This window comes from Poeciliopsis prolifica, unplaced genomic scaffold (genome assembly GCF_027474105.1).
Source record: "Poeciliopsis prolifica strain line A6 unplaced genomic scaffold, Auburn_PproV2 SCAFFOLD031, whole genome shotgun sequence".
In the NCBI taxonomy this organism is placed as follows: Eukaryota; Metazoa; Chordata; class Actinopteri; order Cyprinodontiformes; family Poeciliidae; genus Poeciliopsis; species Poeciliopsis prolifica.
Window position 1 is genome coordinate 3,458,182 of NW_026562406.1, and position 27,655 is coordinate 3,485,836.

General features: G+C 41.7%; 1 protein-coding gene across 8 annotated transcripts; it reads left to right on the plus strand.

Moving 5' to 3' along the window:
• The first annotated feature begins 1,052 nt into the window (after positions 1-1,052).
• On the plus strand, positions 1,053-27,561 carry LOC129372991 (RNA-binding protein Musashi homolog 1-like). 8 transcript variants are annotated; one of them, XM_055050657.1, is made up of 15 exons: positions 1,053-1,349; positions 1,620-1,660; positions 2,744-2,825; positions 2,987-3,071; positions 11,299-11,340; positions 13,731-13,823; positions 16,667-16,715; positions 17,187-17,269; positions 17,359-17,476; positions 18,669-18,749; positions 21,748-21,804; positions 22,137-22,196; positions 23,390-23,544; positions 24,860-24,903; positions 25,006-27,561. In XM_055050657.1, exons 1-14 carry the CDS (start codon positions 1,291-1,293, stop codon positions 24,899-24,901), a joined length of 1,047 nt encoding a protein of 348 aa, XP_054906632.1. In that variant the 5' UTR covers positions 1,053-1,290; the 3' UTR covers positions 24,902-24,903; positions 25,006-27,561. The 8 variants fall into 8 exon arrangements, with proteins under 8 accessions (XP_054906632.1, XP_054906625.1, XP_054906627.1 ...); XM_055050650.1 differs by having other exon boundaries at positions 1,172-1,349; positions 25,011-27,561; XM_055050652.1 differs by lacking the exon at positions 24,860-24,903 and having other exon boundaries at positions 1,172-1,349.
• The last annotated feature ends 94 nt before the right edge of the window (positions 27,562-27,655 follow it).

A 27,655-nucleotide genomic window follows, 5' to 3' on the forward strand; every position in this document is an offset into this window, starting at 1 on the left:
CTTGATAATCACCTAATTATTCTATTCAGGTGTGGTGCAGCAGAGGCACATCTAAAAGTTGCAGGACACCGGCCTTCGAGGACTGGATGTTGACACCCCTGCTTTTTCGCCTTTCACTTTGTTGCTGTTGCACCTACAATTTCTCTTCATGGCACAGTAAAGAAACGTCTATTATTTCAGCAGGAATAGGAATGAGTGTGGCTTTTAAGTTTTTGTATAAAAAATGTTTTCACCATCAATTCGGTGCCCCCTCTAGTGCAGCGCTCCTTGTCACATAATATTGGGTGGAATACCCCAAGGTTGTACTCAGGTAAGAGTAGCACGACTTTAACACATTTTTACTCAAGTAAAAGTAAAAAGTAGTCATGAAAAAATGACTTGAGTAAGAAGGAAGGAGTATTTGGTAAAAAGCATACTCACTCATGCAACTGATCAAAATATCAGTCATTTAATATTTAAAAATTACTTCCTCGGAGGGAACAACATGTTAAACTTTGGTGGCTGAAGGATAAAAAATAAATAAAATTATTAATATTAAAAAAAAACAAAAGCATGGAAGATATAAGATATATATATATAATTTTTCTTAAATATATTATTAATTTTTTCCAAATCAATTTCTGTCATTGTGAAACTTCTGTGTCAGGTGAAATTTTGTTTTTATTCGGTGAAGTTTCTCGCAGTGGGTCGACTATCCAGACATTTTACTCAAAGACGATGTGATACTTCATAAAATTATGCAAGTAAAAAGTACGGTGTAGTAAAACCTAAAAGTATCCCCCCCCCCCCTAAAAAAATAAAGTAATTATAACTGAGTAAAAGTAACTAGTTAATAACCAACTGGAGTTATTATCGGTATGCAGGTCTTGTAAGCAGTGACTCATTTTTCCCTCTGATGCTGTAAAATGTCATCATTCTCCATACGATGAATAAATAATAAGCTGTAAGACTTTTTGCCGCTTTGCTTTTACTTTGAAATGCGTCACCGGAAGTGACGGTGCTGGCTCCTTCTGACTTGACCCCGGAGCCGCGTGCCTCGACGGCAGCGGTGGTGGGATAAGAGAGGGACCGCGGCGGGGACCGAGGGAAGGAGGTGGAGCCTGTCCCAGCCTGCATCTGGCCCTCTCCCCTCTCTGTCACCCCGGGCCAAACCCGCCCAGCTCCTCTCACTCGCTCTCCGGCTGTCCTCCCGCACGGCTCGGCCCGGACACACACACCCACACCCACCCACGCAGGCAGGCAGGCAGGCAGGCAGGCAGGCAAGGCTCACACGCACCGAGAGGACTCGGAATGGACACGGAAGGGAGCCAGAGCAGCCTGTCCGCCGCGGACTCCCCTCACGACCCATGGTAACTGAGAGAGAAAAAAAAAAAGAAAACCCAGCAAAAACACAAACTTTGTTTTTCAAACTTTGTGAAAACAAGCCCGGCTCTCTGTGAGGGGCGCGGAGTTAGACCCGCACACCTCCACGCAGAGAGGGCTCGTGCTAAATGAGATGTGTCTGTGAAAGCTGCGGGGTCCCTCTGCACAGCCCAGCCACAACTTTGTGCAAGCAGCAGAGCTCTGAGTGCTGCTTTGTTGACTCTGTTAATCTGCATATTTTCTCACTTTTTCCACAGCAAAATGTTCATAGGTGGACTCAGCTGGCAAACGACACAAGGTAAATCTTTCCCCACCTCCATGTCTGCTCAGAAGTCACTGTGATTTCTGTTTTCGTTTCCCAAGCTTCAATCGGTGCAGTGTATTTTGTTGTTTTTGAAAGTGCTCATAGTTGTGTTTGCAGTGAATTTTGCATGTCATATTTTCTCCTGAGCGAATACTCCCATTCAGAGTTGGCAAAAGGCTCCATGATTCATAAAGCTCCTTGAAAAGTTTTATTTAAAGCAGAGATGCACCGATTGCTCAGCTGGAAACTGGAATCAGCCATTGTCTCCTTCAGCAGCTCTGACTGGTAATTATCAGATCAGATCCGAAAAATATAATTTCTTTCCCTTTTTAAAAAAGTGCACAAAAACTAAACTCTATTCAGTCTATAAATGCTTAAACCAAAAGCTTTGTTTTACTGAAATGTGGTTTTATTATTGCTGATTTTATTTATTTATTTTTTTTGCACCATTCATTTAGCGCGTCAAAGTTTAGAACTTTTTTTTCTCTTGTAAACTATAGGCACATTTTTGAGTTTAATTCAAAATCAGATGAGAGTTAGGGATTAATGCCTTGATTCATGAATGGAAATTACTTATATATGCTGTCATTTCCACTGAAATGCATTATCTCTAATATGTGTTGCATAAACAATAATTGTAAGTAATCACTCATGAATTTGGCAGGTCAGATCTGCTGTTATGGGCCTAGGAAACTGATCGGCGCGCCTCCTGTTGAGAAAATATGCTTTGATTCACAACTTAAGATAATCTAGTAACTTCTTTCATTTTCCAATGGATTTGATGCTGCAACATCGCTAAGGTCGCATATTTTTACATGTTTTTGCATTTGAGAAAATAAGAGACTTGGCAGTTCAGACTTGAAAGAAAAGAAAACAAATTAGAAGTTTGTATCAGCCGGATGCTGGAGATTATCGCATCTGTAGCTCGAGAGCAATCCGATCAGGAAGCATACGACGGATCGAGAGACGTGGGATGCTCTCTTCTGAATTTCTCAAACTTCTCCTCCTACTTGTTGACCTCATTCGCAGCTTGTCTGCTCCTTCCCCAAACTCGTCTCGTTTCTGTTTCTGTCTCAGAGGGCCTGAAGGAGTATTTCTGCAAGTACGGCGAGGTGAAAGAGTGTATGGTGATGCGAGATCCGGTTACTAAGCGCTCGAGGTGAGGGAGCCGCCGTGAGCCCCGGCTTCAACCCGCTGAAAGTTTATCTGACCCCCGCTCGCCCCCCTCCTTGATTCCTCTCTGCTCGTAAACGCACCATCAGACATCCACGTCGGGTCTCTGCGTCAGTAACGGCTTTCTTCCCTCCGTGATGTCTGCAGGGGTTTCGGATTTGTCACCTTCGTCGATCAGGCCGGCGTGGACAAAGTTTTGGCCCAAAGCAGACACGAGCTGGACTCCAAAACAGTGAGTTCTCTGTGTGTTTCCTTCCCAGCACTGGCTAATCCCATGGCTCAGTGTTTGATTAGTGTATTTTTCCAGTAATCTTCCTGAAAGGTGCAACTTTTCCTACAATATTAGTGTGTTTACTGTGGGATTCCAGTGTTCTGATGAGGGTATTTTTTTCTTCTCCTCCTCCTGTGCCATTGATACACAGTCCGGGTCCCATGCTTGCATCTGCTGCCGCACCTCAGATGGGAGCACTTTACATGATAAAGTCATTAGCCGACACATGGGAGAAAGTGCTCTCTCGTCTCTCTTCTGCCAAACAAGGCAAGAAAATGTCACCCAGTGTCAATTTCCATAGAAACAAGGGAACCGGGACAGGGTTGCATTCTCTGCCAGTCTTTGATTTTGAGCCTCTCAGAACACTAAACCAAGACTTGTGTTTTTTTTTTTGTTGTTTTTTTTTTCCCACTTTCCTGTCCCCAAGGGGTGGAATTGACCTAACAAAAAGTTTCTCAATGGAACAAGTGAATGCAACCTGAAACCATCGAGGTGTGAAAGCAGCGACAATCAAAACTCCTGCGAGCTTCCCGTTGATCTCAGCCGAAGTAAAGCTGCGAGTTTAGTGATGGAGGGGGGGGGAAAAGTCGCCATGGCTCATTCAGGGCCCCTTTCAACCCGCACAAACTGCAACTTAAAATGTATTAATGGACTGTGTTGCGGACTGATTGTGTGTGTGTGAGTGTGTGTGTGTCTTTTTTGTCAGTAATGAATGTGGGCTGGCCTGGGAACAATGTGGCCTGTTGGTCACCATAGGGACCACAGCCCCGCCTCCCTGCCTGCGTTGGGAGTGGTGATTGGTCGCGGGTTGGTCACTGTATTGAAATGAGCGCAGGCTAGTTTCTGCTTTTCCCTTTTGTGCTTCGGGCGACTCACCTTCATGAGACTTTGGGAGATAAGTGCGAGCCACAAAAGAAGGCGACGGCAAACTTGAACAAAAGACGAGCGATTGCGTCTGTCGAGTTTAAGAGTGAGGGGAGCAGAAGCAGTTTGATTGAGAGCTCTGACTGATTCTAGCTGCTAAGTATTACTTTAGTGTCTCTTGTAGGCGCGACAGCTCTGACAAGTAGCGCCATCATGTTTGGACGCCACTAACTCACCATGGGGCTCATTACCATAGTGATGCCCCCACCCCCTCCTCTCGCTCCCACTTCCAGGCGAAGAACAGCTCTGTCACCAAAGACAAAAGATACCAATACGCATGATTTACAGTCATTTCTTGGGAACTAGGAACCGAGGCCCCAAACACTGGAGGCCATGCTGCTGAAGGTTTATCCTCTCGCCATGTTGAGTTAAATCACAGAGATGCAACAAAAACTTCCATCCCTGCGCCAGGACTTCTCCCACCTGCAGTATTTTGTAGATTTCATATTTCTTGCACTTTTCCACATTTTGGTGCATGACAGTCACAAACTTCAGTGTGATTATTTATATATTAGACGTCAAAGTGTGACCCAAAAGTGCGTCTTCTAAGTTAGTAATTCATGTAAATGGGCAAGTTTTACCTCCTTTTTTCTTTTTTCGGAGAAATGTTAGTGTTCATATTTTATTGAATGTGCTTTTTGCTCTTATTTTAGCAAAGTATGACCATAAACTGTCAGTGACTTTTACTGAAAGGCACAGCTTTTCAGCTTTTTTATTTTATTTTATTTTTTTTTAAGAGAGAAAAAGTGATTCTGTATTCAGTTGTTGGAAATAAACCAAACATTTTCTACAAAAACAAAAAAGAAAATAATCCACCCAAATAATTTGGGAACTTGTATTCAAGACATTGTTAAAGTTTTGGATCAATGATGATTTTTTATTTATTTATTTATTTTTGCTCCTTTTCCATAAAAAAAAATTGATTTGTGGTTCATTAACATATTTCATGTTTAGTTTATTGCTGAGCCGGTAAAACTACGACAAAATTAATTTAACACAAATGATGGCCCACAAGTAATTAAAATTTTAGATCATGTACAAAAAAGTTTTGACAACACTGTTTTATCCCAACACAAACTACTGCTTACATGTGTAATTAAAGAAACATAATGCATGTTATTTCATATTTTTGTGTGAAAAACATTCCTATTTAAAGTAGAACGCCACATACTTAAAGAAGTGTAGTTTATGTCACTAAACTACATGTATAAAATTTACTGATATTTATTGTTGGGTAGTGGAGAAAATGCTAACATTAACATTTTAGTCTGTTTTTTTTTTTTTACATTAGCTCAAGTTTATCGTGACAACAATAAATCAAAAATCTCATCACAACAAGACATTTATCACGATAAATGATAAAAGATGCAGTAATTGCCCAATCCAGCTCCTAATGAAGATGCCAATATGGCGGTAAAATCCATTGTAATTCTTGATACATGTAAAAAGTTTTAGTTTCGTCTGATGAGGACAATCTTTTTCATCCAAACAACTAGCTTTGTTGGGATGTATTGGAGCAGAAGGGTCTTTATTTAGTTTCTATTTGTGAGGAAATGCATAAATTTACAGCTTGTGACACAGTTGCACACAATTCTGACAAAATTCGTCAAAGTTTGTGGCGATAACCTGACGAAATGTGGGGGAAAAAGTAGTTTGAGCGCTTTGTGTTTCAAGTGTGCCAGGAGGTCTGCAGTGGCCTCTGTTAGCCGGGCGAGGAGAAGGCTCAGTGATCAATCACAGTGGTTGGACGGTGAGTAGAGTAGGTCTTTTTAGACCGCTCACCCTGCGCTGCCCGCCCCCCCCCCCTCTCCCCAATGCAGGCAGGTTATCCTGTTAGGGAGGAGAGAGAGAAAAGTTCTCCAGTGGCAACAGAAAGAATGTGCCACGCTGTGACCGAGTGAACCGCTCCGGCGCTGGAATTAAAAGAGCTTTGCACAGCCGCGAGGCTAAAGAGCAAGTACAGTGCTGCACAGGAATTTATTGGGGCTTATTGTGTTGGAGGACAGATGCGGACCGGTTCTGACCAGTGTGCTATACGGCGGGCCGGGTCTGCTGTGATTTATGCAACTAATGCGCCGCTTGTTGCCCTTTCGGGAGGTTGGGGGTGGGGGGGCGCGTCCTTGTAGCTTCCCGCTGTTTGTAAAGTCAGAGACGACCGTTGCAGAGTTAAACCTTTGTAGGACAAAGTTTCCTGCGCAGTTAAGAGTTTAGCACAAAGACACATCAGTGTCTCTGTAACAACCAACCCCCCAGTCTGTTCCCATACCGAGCTGAGCAGAAGGAAAAAAAGTGCTGCTCATGGGGGTGGATGAGTGGGATGACCCCATCTGTGATTACTATAGCTCTCATCACTAATAGGATTGGAGTCATCAAGCTCGAGTTGTTCCTCGGAGATGTTGAGGGCTGTTGCCCAATCGGCAGGTTGCGCGGCGAGCGTTCCCAGCCCGGACCGTGGCAGACGACACCGTGGGCCAACTGTTGCGTACAGCCGGGATGTAGCCTGTCAGAGGGGATTGCCCTGATTTCATAAACCTCTCTTGGACTTAGCTTCAGCTCCTTCTCTGCTACCTTGGCACACAGGTCTCAGCGCAGTGAGGTCTTCATGACGTTACGCTGTAAACATTTAGTTTTCAGTCAAACTACTGAAAAAGTGGAGGGGAAATTATGTTGATTTTCTGTTAGCAAGTGAACAGAAAATAGTGCAACTGTTTTGTTCTGCGTATCTGGAAAAAAATAAATAAATAAATTCTCATTCTCATTTGTCTGTAAACGCAAACACTGAATTGAATTTTGGTCTGGACTTTGACTAGGCCGTTACAACCTTTTTATCTAATGGCCAGGGGGCCATTTGTGGCCCCTTGAAATGATTTTGATGATCGCTCCCCTCCCAACCCTTCCCCTCAACCACAAATCAACAATGGTAAAAATTTTGTCAACAAAATGAAAAACAACTGATGACCACCAAAATATGTTGAGGGTTTAGGTTTTTTTTCCAAGGCCTTTTTTATGTTTTGGATCTTCAAGGATTAATAGAACGAGACGATTACTCAGATTTATTGTGATTAATTGATTATGAAATAATTTAAAAATCGATGAATCATTAACTGAAGTGAACTGACTCTGAAAAAGGCAATTTCCTAAAGCAACAATCTCAGAGCAGTAATACTTTTTTAAATGACATTTAATTATTTGTTTTATTTTCATGTTGTATGTTTTTAGTCGTCAGTGAAATAAGTTTAAATGATTACATGAAAAATCTCTCAATTTTTTTTCCAGTTATTTGATTATGAGAATAACTGATGGAATAACTAATCACTAAACTAATCATTGGGAGCAGCAATATTAGATTTAATGAAATGTGTACTTGTAATTGTGCAAATAAATAAGAAAAAAGAAACGTCACTACACCGTAAACTTGAAATTTTAAATTTACTAAATTTTGTGATTTGATTGATCCGGTTTTAGCCACAGGGGCAAAAAGTTTGGATTCCACTGATCTAAATCTTTCTGCTGTAGCCTTTGTTGAGGGTTTAGGTTCATTGCAGAAGGTGAGTCTGAGGTCTTTAGCGGCTCTAACAGGTTTTCTTCCAGGATTAGCCTGCATTTAGCTCCATCAACTCTGATTAGGGTCCCTTTGCACGCTTGCATAATGCTACCACCACATTTTCACTGTGGGAATAGCGTGTTCTGTTTTTTTTTTTTTTTTTTTTTGCCAAACACAGCATTTTGCTTGTGAGCCCAAAGAAAATTCTGTTTTGGTCTTTGAAGGTTGTCCATAACCTTCTGCTGGGTTCCTTGGTCTTCTTGAAGCTTTTTGTTCTCTAATGTTCTCCAACAAACCTTTGTGGGCTTCACAGAAAATCCATATGTGTTATTACTCAGATTAACTCTCTCACTGATGGATTCTGCTTCGTAATTGTGTGACTTCTGAAAGTAATGATTTTTTTGCAGTTATATCAGCTTAAAAGTTGTGAATATCAATGCATTCAACATGTTTTTATGTTATTCAGTGATTATTTATGTGTCATCTATAATCCCAATAAAATGCACAAACGTTTGGCGACAGATAATAAATTCTGGGAACTTTCGAGTGTTCAAGAAGTTGAATATATTTTGTTTATTTTTGTAAAAGCTGCAGCAGCTATCTTTTGTAAAAAAGTGTTTTTACATATTTGTTGAAACAGTCGATGTTGTGATAGTGTCACACGATGCAGATGATTAATGAAAAAAATTAAGCTCCTCTGCTGTGTGGTCCTACTGCAATGTGCAGAAACACACCACTCCCAGTCAGATCAACCACTCAGAGCACTAAGGAGAAATCTTTGTGCTGTCAATCTTCTCTTGTACGTGCTGCTCACAATTGCCAGTTTACTGGAGCTGTTTATCCGCCGTCATTCGTGGCCATGCTAACCCGCCTTAGCATTCACAGTAGCCTCTAGTGTAGGGAAAGAGCTCTAGCATGGCAAAGAGCAAGGGTGTGAGCAGCACATTTACGAACATGATTGACAATGCTGAGATCCTCCTCCTGGCTCTGATTGGTTGTTTCTGACCGAACTGTATTTCTGCAGATGGCAGCAGGAAAACGGGGAAGAAACAATGTTACCTCAGTAATTTTCTTATTAAACCATCAGCACATAGTGACGGCTTTAACAAATACATGAAAACATATTTTCACAAACAATTAAAGCTGATGTTAATTGTTTGGATGTTAACACTGTTGGTAAGTACAAATGCAGACGATCATAAGGGTTAAATGCGGCTCTAAGAGGACAGATATGCAGACAATCATGTCTGTTTTTTTCTCTACACAACAAACCAATATCCTTCAGGAGTTTATTGTATCTGTTTCATGTCCACCATTATCCCCAGCCCTCGGATGTGTTGTGCGCTGCCACCTGTTTGACTTCTGTTTGTGTGTGTGTGTGTGTGCGTGTGTGCGTGTGTGTGTGTGTGTGTGTGTGCGCGCACAGGAGTGTTGGACATCGGGAAGGGTTGGTGACCGGAGGTGACTATCAGACTAGTCTAGACTCCAATAGAGACTAAACAGTAGACTCTGCATCTGATCCTAAAGTAATTAGCATCTAGTGGTTTTCACTCTGCTGTCTAGAACAGAAGTAAGAAAAGAGAAAATCATTATTTTTTTTTGTTTTTGTTTGACAACTCGCGGTGTCGTCAGCTCTGGTTAGAAGCATCGCCGATGCCCCTCACTCTGGTAAACGCATGCAGTTTACCATAGAGGCTCTAGCAGTCTGTTGTAGTTCAACTCTACCCTCTTCATGGTTAAGGACTAATCATAGCACTGTACTGTACCGTCTGTTAGTGTAACAGCAGTACAGTGTGGCGTAGTCTAGTTGTTCTCTAGCTCTATTAGACCAGCATAGACTAATATAGAGGTCTCAAATTTCAGTTTTACAGACTGTCTGTGATTGCATCTTCATGGCATGGTGTGGTTTTCTGTCCAATCAGTGGGCCTCTCCACTGCTTGTTGTGACTTTAAGATAGAAATGTTTAGATAACTGACATAACAATTACAGCTGGAATATGTAACTTTTATTTAAAATATATATATACATATATATATTTGCTAAAAATGTCCCTTTGTTGTGATAGTATAATATGAGATAGATAATCTCTTCCCAGTTCTACTAATGCTGTCTGAAGAAATGTGCCACTCTCGGTCAGAAACAACCAATCAAAGCCAGGAGGAAGATCTTAGCGCTGTCAATCATTTATCCTCTGTTAAAGAAGGATAAAAACTCACTGTTACAGGAAAACTGTTTATCTGCCATCATTGGTGGCTGTGCTAACTAGCCTTAGCGTTCAGGACAGGCTCTGCTGACGGGAAGAAATTGCAGCTTAGCAGGCAGCAAGGGACAAGCATGATTGACAGCGCTAAGACCCTCCCCTGGCTGTGATTGGTTGTATCTCACTGAGCTGTGTATTCCTGTAGTTAGCATTGGGAGCCGGAGGAGCTTGCTTCTTTCACAGATTATGTATCCCGTGCTATGCTCTCATGACATGTTGACAGTTTCAACAAATATGTAAAAAAATATGTATTTTTATAAAAGTTACATACTGCAGCTTTAATTTTCGACTCCTCTGGGAGTAATGAGTAGGAACTACAAGGCAGAGGAGGATCTGGATCACCTGAAAATGAGCAGAATAATCGACGATAATGTTGTTGTTGCGAAAAATCGAACAAACCCCAAAACTTCGTTGATCTACTGTCAACGCGGCGTGATTGGCAGCTCCCGTCTTCCCCTCTCAGGTCCCTCCCTCTGACACGCCTTGGGCCCTCCTCGCCGAGGAGGTGAGGAGTGTTTGTGTTTGTGGCGCCCGTGTGAGATTCCATAAGATCACATGTCACACGGTGGCGATGAGAGAGACCGACGTTCCCAGGCAATCCACCTGAGTGCCCACGGGTGTGCACAAATTCTCCTAAATTATGAACATATTAAAGAGAAAATAAACATGTGTAGGCTTAATGAAACAAACAATGAAACAGATTGGATTTATTTATAAAATAAATAAAAATATTAGAGACACATTTCAGGAATTTATCAAGAAAATTTTTTATCTTAAGCATTTTTTAATTTTCACAATAATTTAAGCAGTCAAGCTGGAATTGAACTGCTTCCAAGCTTGCATAAAAATGTATTTTCTAAGCCCTGAACCCTTGATGTTCTGGTGCATTTCATGATGATAGAGGGAGAAAAGATTAAAGAAAAAAAACAAAACAAAAAAATCACAAATTACTACAGATCCATAATCACTTCAAATTAAGGAGAAGTCTGCACTATTTACATGTTGTCAATGATTAATAATGTGTTTCAAAGGGGCATTAACCACACACACGTTTCTTAGTTGTTTCTATTCATGTGTCGGAAAGTGTTACCTTGACAGGAGGAGTTACTCTCTTTAATGTGTCGACAAAATGCTTCTTTGCTCTTGAGGTAAGAACTCAGGACCAACCAGGTAGTGTGTCGCAGACATATTTCAAATAATATTCCCAACAGCTTAATTTATTAAAATGATCTTAAATGCTCTAAAACGAGATCCACTCACAGTGTCATTTTTAATGGGATGCATGATGAGTCCAAAAACAATCGGGTGCTTTTGACCTAAGACAACTCAGAAATTAAAGCAAAGGGATAAGATGAATTACAGTTTTATTTAGACCCGTTTAAAGAAGGGAATGCGGCGGATTCTGTATCGTGGGCCATCGTTGAGCAGTTCCCTGTTTTTTCTGTATCTTCTCCGATAGATCGATCCTAAGGTGGCGTTCCCTCGGAGAGCTCAGCCCAAGGTGAGTTGAAATGTCTCCTCTTGTTGCGAATTGTTTCCAGCTGGTTAGCGTGTGTTGAGTATTTCAGGTGTCTTAATGCGGCATAATCTGACCAACATGAGCACCGCTGCCATCGCACAACAGTTCATCTGAGCAAAAGCCTTCTCTACTCCTGGTTTAAATGCTCGTCTGTAATCTTTTGCAAGTTCCGTTCACTGCAACAATTTTTTCTTAATCATAACTTGTAATTTTGTAATTCATAATCGAGCAGAGACTGTCTGACGTGATCTTTATTGTTATTCTTTGACTGTTTTGGGGTTTACAATGATGGAAACAGAAATAGAGTCACAGCTCAACTTTAGTGAACTATGAAGTAAACTGAAACTTTTCCAAACTTTAAAACAAAGGTTAAAATCAAACATTTTTGTTGTCCACCCTGTGGTTTTATTAACGTATACAACGGTGGAAAGTCACCACATCCAGCAATAAAAATGTTCAACATTGTTATCAAGTCAAGAACATTTGATGTGAGCATTTTTTAAAAGATGTTTGTCAGCAACTAGCCCTGTTTGCACAATTAGCATTGCGAAACACAAGAGAGTATTTTCTAGCATATAAGTATTTCTACTTTGCATCAGAACGTTTCAACAGGCTGCCAACATTTCCGGATCCTATACCCAGATTGACAGGTTGAAAGTTAAATATGATGCAACTTTCTGTTTCTGCTGAAGGAGAAACGCCTTGTTCGTCCTCTGCAGAGTGTCGGGTAAATAGAGTGCTCTGTTTGCTTAATATTCCTGCAACAATCATCCAAAAGTTGTTTTCTTCACATAAAACTCACCTTTCATTAAACTATCCAACAGAAGTTGCCACTGAGTGGCAGACTGATCTGTCTCTGTAGCTAACAGACCCGCTGACTCCAGCTCAACAAGCGTGTTTCAGCTTTATGTCCCGGATTTTACTCATCAGACGTGCAACAATTTTTGGGCTTTCAATCAAAACATTCCAGATTAAAAAATCTGCCAAAAACGGACCTGCAGATGTCCAGTCCAACATTGGAGTGCAGGATGGTGTATTACACGTGAAACAACTCAAAAAAGAAAAGTGACACTTTCAAAGTTATTGCTGCAATTAGCAAAGATGTGTTTGTCACATCTTTGGTCTCTAGCTTGTTAAAATGTTGTTTTTTATCAATCAATCAAATTTTATTTGTATAGCACATTTCAGCAGCAAGGCATTTCAAAGTGCTTTACATCATAAACACAAAAACGCAAAGTCATGCAACACAGAATAAACAATACATTGTTACATGTTACATTTCAAATACAATTCTAAACAGGTGTTTTTAGTTGAGATTTAAAGGCGTTTCAACAGTTATTGAAACACTTATTTTAATCAAATAAGTGCAAACAACATTTTCTCTATTACATAATCTGAATTGTTGGCTTGTTTAGTCAGTCTTTTATAAAAGAATATACAACTCTTTGGCCTACCCGTAACTTTTAATTTGACAAAAGAGAAAGTTTGACAAAAGAGAAAGTTTGATGAACAAACTTTCTCTTTTGTTTTAGTCTGTTTTTAAGATCTGCGGACATAGAAGGATCTCCACGTTGTCCCATTTCTGGCTGCATTTTTTGCATGTTTTACAGACTACCAAAATATCCAAGTCCAGCACAGAGTCCAATAAAACATTCTTATAAAGCTTTCCTCTGCTGTCTGGAAAAGTTTATAATTTTGGAAGTCTTAATAAAAAAAAATGTCAACCCAACTGTGGAAAAAGTTTTGAGTTTTCCTCTTCTATTTATAAAATATAGAAAAAAATTCTAAAAACACTGCATCAATTGTAGAGCAATTTTACAGCAATGAGTTCACTTTTTTAGATTTTTGTCACAATTTGAATTTAATATATCAAACGAACATTTTGTGATAACATGCTACAGACTATGTGCACACTCAAAAGTTAAAAAAAAGTGCAAAAAAAAATGGGGTTCTTGATCCAGTAACAGCACCATTAGTTTTCAAAACTAGGTCAAGTTTAAATGCCAGCAAACAAAATTTTAAAACTGTCTGTTTTTGTTTTTAAAACATTAAAAAATGTTCTTTCTAGAGGTGCTGTTGAGTCTCAATTAGGCCTTGGTTCAAAGAGGCGGAATAACGCTATTAAAAAAGCTGACAACTGTGAAAGTCTTGTCAAGTTTCTACTCGAATGTCTCGTATCATTCTGTCCCGACATGGTGACAGTTTTAACAAATATAGAACAAAATATATTTTTGTAAAAGTTCCATCCTGCAGCTTTAATGTTAGAAAAACTACCAGATGTATGGAAGAAGATGCAATCTCAAAATGAAATATGTAAATTGATGTGGAAATCCATATACTGACTTGTGATTTGTTGTTCTTTTTTCTTTCAGCTGGTGACTCGAACCAAGAAGATCTTTGTGGGCGGACTGTCAGTGAACACAACCATCGAAGACGTGAAGCAATACTTTGATCAGTTTGGCAAGGTGAGTGACATTTTTTTTTAAGAGATCTTGAAAGCCATGATTGTTTCAAATACCAGAAAAACAACAACATTTTCCAAGTGTTTCTCCGTGGCATCAGCACAGAAACAAATCAACAGCTTAGAAAGTCGAAGCACATCACAGGGTTTTGTTGGCAGTTTGCTCTGAGAAAACTTCACTTCGAGTCAAGCAGGTGCCTGGAGAGAAAAGAGTTACTGCGAGGACGAGGAGGGCGCGAAAGGATGGGGAAAGGAAGAAATAATGAGGCGACGGGCAAACTTGGGGGCAGGCGGGGGGGTTGGGGGCTGAAAGAGGTAGCAGCAGAGGGAGCTGGACGGGACGGGGGGGCTTGGAAAGTTTAGTACAGAGCGTGCGGTGATGGTGAAGAAGAAGTGGGGGGATTATCAGAATCTGAATTAATCTGATGTAACAGCTGCTACTACCCACAACCCCCTTCTGGCCCGTTACCGTGGTGACCTGGCTCGCCCATTGTCCCCAAGTAATTCTGTGGGTAAGGGGCTTTTTGTTCTGAAGGAGAAGGGATGAGGTGGGTGTTAGGAGCCGTCCGCTGGCTGAGTTAGGGGTGGGCTTTTAACATATATGTATTCATAAGTATATCTATACATATGAATATATATAAACAAAAAAAGACAAGTTGAATTGACCTCAACAAACTTCTCTCAAGATTCCCAATGTATGTTTTTGGAAATCTGGGTTTTGTTGAACTTTTTCTGAACTTCACATCAAAATTCAGTTCAACTGTGCAAGGCAGAGAATGGATGATGGACTCACAAAGGCTCCGAGGAGGGAGGGCCTTACTTTGGAGAGGCGTAAGAGAGGGAACTGGGGCAAAGATGGGGCGACTGTGTGTTGGTGGGGTTTGAGGGGGCCAGCCAGGGCTATTATACCTCTAAACAAAGCAATGCAAGTATTTTGCTGGTTTGTTCAGAAGTTATCTGCATACGGGACGCCACTTTCCTAATCGCTCTCCCTCCTACATCGAGCATGACCATCAACAGATTAGTCGATGGTGATAGGATACTCTTCTACGCCGACGACACGCTGCTAAACCCGACTGAAAAAGTTGTCCAAACTTTTTAAACGCCTAGGCGCAGGGGCCGCTTTTAGGCAGCACGCCGTGTTGCGCCACTTTATTTTCCCTGCCAGAAGCTATACGGCCTCGAGCTCCTCGCCGCTCCCTCCTCAATCATAACATCGAGATGAATTTACGCCGAGAGGGATATCGAGGGATGGCCGGTGAAATGTGGGCTGCAGCCATCCATGGAAGTTCCTGATTAGACTGCCTCACTGGACCTTTTGTGTCCCGTCCTGGTGAGGACAAAGGAGCGTGGAGAGGGATGGGCAGGGAAGATGAGAGGTGGGGAGGGAAAAAAGAAAAGGGGATGAGAGGGAATATTGTTTGGCCATACGCCATTTGAAGAATAAAAAGTATAGCCGGGGAGGTGGAATCGACTCTATTTGCGGCTTTTTAATGTTGTTGTTTACGTCCTTCAGGGGGATTTGTGTGCGGCCTCAGCTCATGTTCTAACTCCACACAAGACAGGAGAAACCTTGTTAGGCTTGGATTTATCCAAGCTACGTTATCGCTCCCTATTAAGCAGCGAGGGTGCATTAGTCAGCATTCTCTGGGCCAGTTTTGATTGCTCCAAATACTGACAATTTTTCTCCCCGCTGAATCAAAACCAGACGAAACAGGAGGACCTGGTTGTAATGAGCAGCCATCGGGATGGAAGCAAACATTGACTTGAGAGGCTGCTTGAAAGGTCCCCTTTCACAACCACACTCTTCACTCACCTTTGACCTTTCTGTGGGCAAAATGTCCTCAGGGGTTCGCGCACACATACACAGTGTCCTATCACTAACACTCTTATGTGACTGTGACAGATTATTCTGAGGGAACTTATCCAGTAAACTTAATATAGAGCAGGAGCGCAGATGAATTTACCAAATGTTTACAAGTACTTCTGCGTCCAGCCTGAAGTTTAGACCTGTCAGCAGAAAGATTGGGTCAACTGTGACATAAGATTCTGTGTGTGTGTGTGTGTGTGTGTGTGGTTATTGAATAGACACCTGTGTCTTTGCTCCATAAAGGGAGGCCGGGCCGAAGGGAGAGGTCAAAGGGAGAAGAGGAGGAGGATTTTTGGCTGACTGTGCCAACAAACAAAGCCTGCAGGCCTCTTTGTTCTCCCTCTGCCTTTGTTTCTTCACTCTTTTTTTCCCTCTTTGAGCCAATCTTTCTTCCTCTTACAGGACTCTCTGTACTCTCTTTCACGTATCTCCACCTGTTGCCATTCCTCTTGCTATCAGCTCTCTCTGCTCTCATCGAGTCTCCACCTGCTGGATTCACCTTTCCGTCTGTGACTGGCTGCTTGTTTGCGTCGATTCTCTCTGTGTCGCTCTCTCTCTCTTTCTCATCTCTCTCCCGATATTCATAAACGCATATTTGATGTTGGTTGAAGGGGATTTTTTTTTTCATTCGTTTCTTCTCTACAGGACCTTGTTACAGTTTCTATGGAGATCTAAAACTTTAGAGGGGAGAAGAGAGGCACATGTGGGGGGGATTTCACGACGCCGCTTCCAACTTTTTAACCATCCATTTTGGGAACTGTTGGGAACATATTTTCCCGTCTTTTCCCTCCCACCCCGGACCACCACTTTGTAACCTGTCTCTCCTCCTCCTCCCCCCACCCCAGTCTTCCTCCTCTCTGTCCATCTGTTGCTGAGCCTCCCTGCAGAACTTGAGAAGGGCTGAGGTCAGGCAATATGCCGCGTGGCAGGACGGAGAGCCTCGCTAAAGAACCTTGTGTTGTTTGTCTCCCCCCCAGGTTGACGACGCCATGCTCATGTTTGACAAGACCACAAACAGGCACAGAGGTGAGACGAGGACGACCTGATCCGCTCGCTAGTTTCTCCTGTGCTCCTTTCTTGCTCTCCATTTTTACCGCTCTTCCTCCAAGCCCTTCCTGGGTGGCTATTGATTCCCCATACCCCCCCACAAGAGTCTCCTTCCTGTGGGCTGAGCTGGAGGAGACAAACGGGGCTAGTCTAATTAGCCAGTCTGTTAATCGGGATCAGGATAAAGCCTCCTTAAGCACCTCCTCCCCACCCTGGGATTGATCGATTATGACAACCTACCAGCTTTGCCCAGTCCTTCTGGCTCAGGAAGGAGGGGGTGGGGGCAGGTGGGGGTCAAGGATGAGTGCAAAATAGCAACGTTGGAAGTGGGGGAGGGGGGTCAATGTGTTAAGCGGCTATTACAGCGCTAATTACTGCAAGCTTTTAGCTCTCCTACTGTACAGGAGAGGCCGGTGTGTTTTTACAAGTTCTTGTTTCTCCTCTCGTCAGGGTTCGGATTCGTGACATTCGAGAACGAGGATGTGGTCGAGAAGGTCTGCGAGATCCACTTCCACGAGATCAACAACAAAATGGTGAGCGGCTTGTCGCGCGGCGGTCAGAAAAACGAGCGACGCCAATTTAATTCCTAACCCCCGCCCCCCGTACATCCCCACCAAAACAGGTGGAGTGTAAGAAAGCTCAGCCGAAGGAGGTGATGTCTCCCACCGGCTCGGCCAGGGGGCGCTCTCGGGTGATGCCCTACGGGATGGACGCCTTCATGCTAGGGATCGGTATGCTTGGTAAGTTGCTATCGATCGGGACAGGAAGGACGCGGTGGCGGCTCACGTGAGGCTGACCGTTTCCGCCGCCTTAAAGGTCGCATGACGTCTCTGGGGGAGCTGAGCGATGATGTCCGCCGCAGCTTGAAGCTGTCTGCACTACGTTTAATTGTGCCCAACAGTGGAAAAGAAATAAAAGTAACACAACCTTGCTGTATAAGTATTCACTTAGCCACACCAGCAATCATCTTCAGGGTAATTTGTTTGAACTTCTTTGGAAGAGACCAAACTTAACAATCCACTCATGCTAAACAAAACTAGCTCAGAGCTACAGATGTTAAAATGAAGTTTACAAAAACCCTCCACTTTTATTTTTGATAAATATTTTGTCATATTTAAAGAACAATATATTTTTTTTTAATTTGAAGACAAACTAAAACTTGAAAATCTTTTCAGAAAGAGGATGGGCACAGTTTCTTCTGTTGGATATTGATAGTCAGAAGCATCAAAAAACTAGAAGCAGGGGAAGTAAACACTGGAAAAGCATTGATGCAACTACATATCCTTGCAGCACTTTTCTAAAAATAAATGTCAAAAGCTACATATTTTCCACTTGTACATGTTGTTGTTATGTCACCTGCTTTTCACTTTTTTATGTTGAAATGCCACTTAAGACATCCGATTGACTTTTAGTTTTCCTAAAACCTCTCCATTGTTGCTGATGCTCTTTAAGACTTTTTGTCACTTCTTCATTCAACTATTTTTTTCTAATCTTATAATTTTCTTCTTTTATAGTAAAGCACCAGAAACTTAATTTACTATGCCAATGCCACCACCTACTGTTCAGACGAAGAAGTGCTTTCTTTCTTTCAGTTCATTCATTAATTAGCAAGAGAACATTACAAAAAGTTACAGTTTGGAGAAAAACAAATGACACCTTCTTGTGCCTACTGGTGTTTCTTGTAGCCAAGGCGTTGAGATCAGGTTGCATCCAGTGAAAATCTCCGTTTTGTGAGTTCAGCTGAGAGTGAAACCGAAGCCTCGCCCCGTTCCAGTTCTTGTAAAGAAATCCGGAGCACAAGTGTGGAATTACATCCACAGACTCATGAAGGCGTCAGCATCGAGTCAATACGTCCTCTGAGTCTTTAACGCCGGTGCTAATGCTTCCGGTGCGTTTCATTGATATTTACACTGATTTTTCTGCGCTCTGCAGGTTATCCCGGCTTCCAGACGGCCACTTACACCAGCCGGAGCTACGCGGGCATCACTCCTGGATACACCTATCAGTTCCCTGGTAATCACAGCACGCTCACACACGTTTCCATCTCGTAATAACTCAGAAATAAAATAAATAAAAGAAACAACGGGACATAGTTTGGAGAATCCAAGCCAAAAAAATAAATAAAACGGTACTCAGAAAATTGGTTTATATAAAAACTAACAGAGAAAAGCAGTAGAATAGCTACGTTGTCGTGTATATGTGAATTATTATGCAATTTGCTGCTCGAAAACTCAGATTATTGTGATTCATTGTATATATAATGAGAATATAAACACCCGGTGTAGAAGAAAAGAGTAACATTTCCCAGTGTTTACCACTAGAAAGGAGATATGCTGTCATTTGAACCAAAGTGAAAGAAGGGAAGAAATGTCAGATTCACTTCACTGTTTGAATATGTGAACGTGAGAGACGTCATTTATTTAATGCTACCAGACACCAGGCTGTGGTTTCACTGTGTTTCCTGGGTAAGAAGTAAAAGTTGTAGCCATTTAAAAGAATCCAGTGAAAATTGTCATATTTTTGTGTTTCAGCAGCTGTTTAAAACAGACAAATGTTTAGAGATGCACTGATCAGATTAGTGGTGATTTTCACGTTTTGTAATTATTTGACCTCTTTAAAAACTATAACATACAAGAACTGCATTTAAAACAGTTCTTGTGGCCTTGCTGTTGTTGGCAGTCATTAATTATTCATGTTAGGGGTGGAGTAAAGCCGTGTATGTGTGTGTGGGTGTGTGTGTGTCACAGAGCAGTCGCTGTAAATCTGTTTTATTAAAATACAAAGCAAATGATTATAGATCTGACACGTTAAAGTGGAATTAGTATCTTGTGTTAGTAGTTGTGTGTGTTGTATAGGCTGCAGATTGTTGCTTAATTTCAAAAAGGCTTCCGATATTTTTGATGTGATCAGCGACTACGCAGCTCAAAGGATGAACAGCAAACTGGCTGTAATATGTTCAGCCTTCCTGTTATCTGCTTTAAATCGTAAACTCACTCTGTCACAGTCAGAATAAACCGCAAATAGGTCATGGAAAAATATGGGTTTTGTTAATCTATCTTTGTGCATTTGGATAATTTGAGTCGTCTTCTCTCAGTAACACGAATAACGTTGACCTGTTAGCCCGGGGCGTTCACTGATCAGAAAAACATCTGCTCAGGATCAATCGAGCTGAAAATCATCCCGTCCCAGCCACCAGCTGATTTCTCAGTGCATCTCTAAGGTGTAGCTTATTCCCAGCAGTGGAGCAATTACAGTCCTGATTTATAAGTTTAAGAAAACACAAACGCATTTTGTTTTGCTAACGTTGCTCCCAGAGTGTCTGCATAGTTAGATGTCCTGCATTATTACTACAACATGACTTTAGGACAGGAGTCTGCAACTTTAACAATCAAAAGAAACTATTTTTTTTCGTCCTCATTCCAACTAAATAAAACTCGTCTTTAGTCGCAAAAAGACAGCTTTCATTTGTGATAAACATTCACTTCTGCAGAAAATTTGTTGTTATTCCTAAAGCGCCATGATTTTGTTTCCTATTTTTGGATTTTAAAACAAATTAAATGTGAAACTCTTTGCAAAAAGAGAATGGATGCATTTGATGTTGATATAACTATGTAAAAATAGAAGTATATAGCGTCCAACCTCATGACAAAAAAAAAATCTTTATTTTGAATGGCAGTAGATGCTTTTAGTGTCATTCTGTTGTAGTTTAATGCACTTATTCCATTTTAAAAGTTGAAAAAATAACTAAAACCAGCACTTTCTAGTATCTACATTCATTATAAAAACATTAGCTGGATATTTATCATTTTTAACTTTTAAAGAGCCACTGTAGGAAGTCCAAAGAGTCACTCTTGGCTCTGGAGCTGCAGGTTGCAGAGCCCTGCTTAAGGATCATGTTTTATTCACACACACACTGTAAAGTCAGCTTTTAAAATCACACATGAGGTAATTCCTAGTCTGTAATACCTGATGCTAAGAAAACAAATCAGCTTTTCAGATAATACTTTCTAGGGGTGCACTGATAAGTCGGCTGGTTGAGAAATCGGTCCTGATTTTCTTCGTTTTGACAGATCGGCTGACATCTGACTCCTATCCGTAAACGCAGAGATTGTAAAATCAGCCCCATTGTGCTCTGTTGTGAGAAAGGGTTTATCATTGGGTCACTTGTGCGCAGTTAACAATAGTCATCCCATTGTTGCTAACTTAGGGATTTTTGTTGCTATATTTAGCAACTTTTCAGAAAAAATTAAATCTATCAAATTCAGAATTGGCATTCCAGGCTTTTAGAAGGTTGGCGATCGATCGGCTGGAAAACTGCAATCAGTGCGCCCCTAATAATCGCTGCAGCTTCTGCATGTGATTCAGTAAGAACAAGTTGAATGTTTTTTGCATCTCATCCCAGGTGTTAGCGCTGCGTGATCACATTTTAAATTCTGAAGAGCAGCTTCATATCGCAACTGGCAGCAGACGCTCTGTCACAAATACAAACATGTCTCCACAGATGAAACACTGTGAGTGTAAATGGCTGCTTGTAAATATCAGGGAGTGGCGTTGCTTAGCTTGAACCTGTGTGTATGTGGGTGTGTGTGTGTGTGTTCAAGACGGCGTGGCTCTGTGTTACAGTAGAACGTGTGCTGATCATCTGGGAAATAACCCTAAAAATTAGATTTCCACCACAGAAAATTAGAGCTCTTGCTTCTTAAATATGAAATCACTCACTCCGATTGGAGTCGCTAGTTTGGGTGACGGCGTTTGTGACACTTATTTTATTTCTTGTCGTTTCAGAATGATTACTGGGAGAAATTTTATTTTCATTTTTTGGGGAGGGGGTTCAGTTCTATCTGTCGGTTGCTTTGTGCGTTTGTTCCTGACGTCCTGTTTATTCAGCTCCTCACCTCCGAGGCTTCTCCCTGGCCTTCAGCGAGCGTACGCGGGTGTGTGTGTGTGTTGTCCTTGCTGGTGTGTTGTTGACGGTGTGTGTCTCAACAGCACTCTGATGTTTCTGTTTTAGAGTTCCACTTAGAGAGGACTCCCCTTCTGACTTCACCCCACCCCCCTGAGCTCACAGGTCAGTCAGTCCCTCCTCTGGACTTTACAAGCAGCATCTTCTCAGTCTGCTACTCCACATGTCGGCACATCACCTCATCACTTCTGGTTTGCATGTTTGTGTTTGTCAATCCTCCTCGGTTTCCATCTGACGGCAGGATTGGTGACAGTTACTGAGATGACCTCCATTGTTCTCTGCTAAAATGATCTATTGTGTGACTAAATGACATTTTGTGGTCACTGGAGCGAGATCCGTGGGCGATGCTGCAGTTGCATGTCAGGTTCTTCAGAACCAGGGATGTATAATCTTGATTTTTTTGTTGTTGTTTTTTTTTCCCACTTCTGCCTTTTCAGCTATTCCTCTCACAGCGTACGGACCAATGGCGGCAGCGGCAGCGGCAGCAGTCGTTAGAGGTACAACATTGCATTTCCTAAAACACTGAAGTCCAAATAAAGTACCTAGCAAAAGACTTTACACCACTGAACTTTTTCACTTTCTTTCATATTACAGCAATAAACTTCAGCGTGTTTTACGGAGGTTTTATGCGATAGACCAACGCTAAGTTGTGCATAATTATGAAGTGGGAGAAAATGATGCAAGGTTTTCAAAAGTTTGTGCAGATATAATTCTTAAAGGCGTAGTGCTCATTTGTACCCAGTGGCCCCCAAAGTACAAACAGCTGCGTTGGCCTGTCAGGATGACACATTAAGTGGATGATAAATTATCCCAGAAGTGATGATAATGTTACTGTTGAGACTACTTTCAAAAAATATAATAGTAATGGCATGACAATGCGGGTGCACCCTCTTAAGCTTTAATTTCTCTTGAATATTTAACACTGAAACTGGGAGACATTTTAAATATTTAAATTAAATAAACTCTGGCTTCCTCCAACAGTCCAAAAACATGACTGTCAGGTTAATTGGTCTCTCTAAATTCTCCCTAGGTAAGTGTGTGTGTGTGGGTGTGTGTGTGTGTTTGCGTGCACGTGTGTGTGAGTGTGGTTGGTTGTCCTGTCCTGCGACAGACTGGCGCAACCAGGGTGACCCCGCCTCTCGCCCGGAACGTTAGCTAGAGGTAGACAGCAGCTCACCTCCCGACCCCAGCAGGAACAACGGTGTAAGAAAATGGATGGATGGATTAAATAAACAAACAAAATGGTTACTGATGTTTCTGCACAAATTTGCTCTTCAAAAAAGTGGCAGAATGAGAAGAAAACCCCAGACAGAAAACTTTAGTTATTCAGTCTTTAGTCGAGAGATATTAGAAAGGCAATCGTGTAAGATGCAAGTTATTGATTAACTTTAATTCATAAATTGCTAAATACACATGTTTCGCACACAGGGGAAGGTGTTCAGGTCAGATGAGACTGAAATTGAACTTTTGACCTTTCAGTGCCATAAGGAGGTCCAAGGGCTATCATAACATTTTCACGGCACTGAGTTATAAATTCTCACCTGAACCACCGTCTCCGATCAGAACTCTCGCTCAGCTCTAGTTTAGACGGCAGAGTATTTATTTCACTCTTTCCGTTTTTTAACATTGAGCGTCGTTTTCATTGATTAGCGGAACGTCCGTCAGTGAAGCTGCATTCTTTCCCTTCCAGGTTCCACCCCTTCTCGCTCCGCAGGATTTTTAGGAACGAGCAGCCCAGGTCCGATGGCCGACCTCTACGGGACGGCCAGTCAGGAGTCGGCTGTCAGCAGCTACCTCAGCGCTGCGAGCCCGGCCCCGAGCACCGGCTTCAGCCACAGTTTGGGGGTGAGTAACCGCGGCTCACCGGTGAATTTCTGCTCGGCATGCTGTGAAAGTGGCTCAGAGGTACCAAAAATGACTCTGTAAACTTCTGAAAATCCACAGCGTTTACAGCTTCTTTGTTTCACAGCGCGGCATCATTGTTGTGACCTGTTTAACACGTCTAACCCAAAACCATTAAATACCAAACTAAAGCCACAAAAACTGGACAGTTATGCTCTAAAGTTTAAATAATGTAGAACCAAATGTGGACGTTTAACTTTTCTTTTATTTATTTTATTTTTTTTGAATGGCCTATTGTGAGTTCAAACGTGTAATCGGTTGGACTTGTCCACTGGTTGGAAGGGTGTGGTGAGACAACCTCAAGCTGCCTTTTTTGAGGAACCATAGTCCAAGGCTCTGAGGTTGCATCACTTTTCAGCCCTGCAGGGTGCTGCTTCGCTTGACAGACCGAACGGGTCGGCTGTTGCCGAGCAAATTGTTTGCTGGCGAATGGGCTGAAATTACAGAAGCACTGGTTGCTATGCTCTGCCATAAAAATAGATAGGTGCGTTTTGGAAAAGGCTTGGCAGAAATAGAAGCCCCTGCAGCACATTCATGTCCTGTGAAATGTTTCCTGTTTATTATTACAGCAAAATCTCCAACATCAATGCACTGATGTTGGAGATTTGGGATCTTACTTGACAGACCAATGGAAAGTGGTGCGTGAAGGTGAAGCGGAAGGACGTAGCATACGGTTTTTAATTAAAAAAAGAAACAAAAATGAAGACTTGCGTCTCCTCTCCACCTTCCTCTGCCAGTCTTTCAGGCTATGTCTCGACCAGCTTTGCTTACCCAAACTTTTCGCCAACTCTTCATTGCAACTATAGCTCAAACTCGCATCAGGTTGAATGGAGAGTGTCTGAAAACTGTGGGAGCCCAGAGTCTGGACTTGGAGTGGACCATTCCACACGGACCTCTCCAGCTGTTCCAGGATCACTGTGGGCCTTTTAGCCGCTTCTCTGATTGTTGCAGTTCTTGGTCGCTCAGTTTGGATGGATGTCCGTATCTTGGCAGGCTTGCAGTTGTCAAACTTTTTCCATTCTCAGTGGTTCCCAAAGATTTTCTGGGGCCCCCTATGCATTACAATAAATGCCCTCAAGTCCCCCCTAAACCCCCCAGAAAAAAACAAAATCAACTGGGCACACACATTGTTCAACCAGACATAAACCTATACACATATTTTGTTTTCAAACTCCATCCGACACATTAGAAGAGATTAAAATCAAAGTGTGCATTTTGCCTAACAGCAAACGCTAACCTGGCCTGCTTGCTCCCACAGGGCCCTCTGATTGCCACCGCCTTCACTAACGGCTATCACTGAGTGTGAGTCGCTCCGCCACGCTAGCTCCCGCCTCTCGAGGCGTAGCACATCAGACGGCCGCGGTTCGGCCGACCCATGAGTAATCCAGCTGCTTTGTGTGTCAGTGCAGAGCCGCAGACTGACAGCTGGACGGAGTTGAAGCTACGTCGGAGCTGATCTGGTCCGTCTCTGTCCGGTCCGCGTCTTCTCTGCTGCGTTCGGGCGGCAGGACATTCGCCCCAACTTGCCTGGTGCCAGCCGCATCCTGCCCACCTTACTGACACCTCACTAAACTCCACCTTTTTGCAAATGAAGCAAACTTAAAAAAAAAAAGAAGAGAAGAAGAAACGTATCACTACATGTTATAGCAACACATTCGAATGCTGTATTTTTGTTGTTTTTGTCATGCTGTTTTTCTGTTTTAGCGGTATTTTATTTAGCTATTTGTCCTCTCCAAAAAGTGATCTCTCTGAGAGAAGGCTTGCTAGGTCTCCAACATGCTTATTTTGAAGCTGTAAAATGACTGTACATTTCTCTACACTGAATGTCAACACATAATACGAATTTTTGAAACAACACCTGGAATTGTAAATCTTGGTAGGTTTTAACCATGAGTTGTTACACTAAATACCGTCGAGCAGCGTGGACAGACTTATTGGGCCCCAGTAAAAGTATTTAAAAAGCTTTAAATTATAGTCACCTTTTATTGCAGCGGTATCATCTCACACTGAAGAACGTAGAAAAATCCAACTTGTAATTTGAGGACATCTATTTGTTGGGTAGGGGAAAAAAAGGGCGTCCACCAAACAAACAATCAGGTGCATGTCGATCGCGTCTAGAAGCAGCTGAAGTTTTATAAATATATGTAAACGAATGCAGGTTTCAGCGAGTTGTAATTTTTATTTCATGGAATAATTACATTTGATTCCCTCAGCAGAATGACTTTGAAAGTCGTACTTATTTTCATTCAGATTTATTTTTCTTATTGTTGAGCTGGAAACTGTAAATATCAACATTCCATATAAGAAAATGTAGCCATTATCTTATTTGACAAAGTTTGATGGTTTCTCTTTAGAAATGAATACACATTTTCTTTAGTAGATATTTATCAAAAGTGTTTCTTAATACAGGTCAGGTAATATCTAAACCCGATGTATTCCTGGTCTAGTGGTTTGTATGGAGACTTAGTGATGCCAAGATGCTCTGAATTTTAGTCTTGTACTTTTTCTCGTCTGTTTTTCCTGACTCATATCGCCGCACGTCCGCCCTTGTCCAACTGTGCTTTATCTTTTGTCTTTTCCATTTTGAAGAGTGGCATAGAGGGACAAAACTCTGTCACAAAATATTTACAAAAACAATCAACTTTTCAAAAAACATTCAATCTCCATTCAACATTTTTCGGATACATTTATTAAATGGCATTTTCAGATATAGCAGTAATTATGTTTCCGTCAGTTTCATTCAAAACATTCTTTGTTTTTGGATTTTTCTCTGTTCTTCAGTGTGAGAATATGTTTCTGCCGCAACAGACGAATTTATTTTAAGGATTTCTACACATTTTTACCTGGGTTGCCAAAAACATGGCTACATCTGTACTTCCTTTAGCCTTCAGGAACTGTAATATTTTGTAAAATATTGTAAATACGACTAATTTCGGGGCGGCAGGGCTCTGCTGACTTTAGTGTCCGGGAGGTTGGAGGCTTTTTGGAGAAAGTGTGTGTGTGCGTATGGGGGTGGGGGGGAATCTTACCGCCTGGAGGTCAAGAACATTTCAGTTCTTCTGTCAACGTGAGATCATGCCACTACGCGGCGTTTCTCTCCAGACATCTGTAAAATCGCGTGTCAGGTCGACGACAACTTCCTTTTAGAGGAGGCGCTTTTACTTTTGAGTTCAGCAGGAAAAGAGGCCGAGTCTGGAACAACACCTTCCCGCTTTTGGGAGGCGAGGGCGTGAAAACGCTCCTCTGTCAGGAAACGCGTTGTTTTCTTACGTTATCATGTTGTTTTACCTGATTTTTAATATCCAATGATTTGTTTTGTGAAGGAAAATGAAGGACTTTGCATGCAGGAGCTGTCGTGAGTCGGGGACCGCTCCGTGATTTTCATGTGAATGTGTCATGTGGTTTGATACACATTGGTCTCCAGTGTGCCATGTGCTGTATTTCTTGGGGGGCATTTGCAAAATGTGAAATATTAATCTGATTTTCTTTTTTTTTTATTATTATTATTATCATTAGTAGTAGTACATTAACATCTATATCAAGGTGCGGCTAGTGAACCGCACCTTCCAGCACTGCATATCCACTGGAGGTCACAGTCTGTAGCAACGTGACATCTTTTCTTTTTCCTTTTTTTTTTTTTCTTTGGTAGACCAAAACGAGAGCTACTAGGACGCTGCACTGGCCGTTCACTATAAACTTAAGTTTTCCTTTAAATGTTAGCTGGAGAAGAAGACAAAAAAGAGCACTCTTGATCTACAAAATAACCAGGTTTTACATTTTCATACACTCGCTGTACCTGCTGCGGAAATTTAGAATGTTTCACTGAAAAAAAAACAAAAAAACTTTCTTGTCAACACTGTAACTTTTTCTGATTTATTCTTTTTTCCTGTCATTTTATTCCTTTTGAGGAAAAAAAAAGAACTTTTTAAAATTCCTAATAAATTATTTTAAAACATTCCACTTGGGGGTCTTGGTTTACTTTTTATCTTTTCTTTCCACGTCCTTTCATGTACGTCTCATCATTTATTCCTTATGCACTTGATGAATGTGGTTT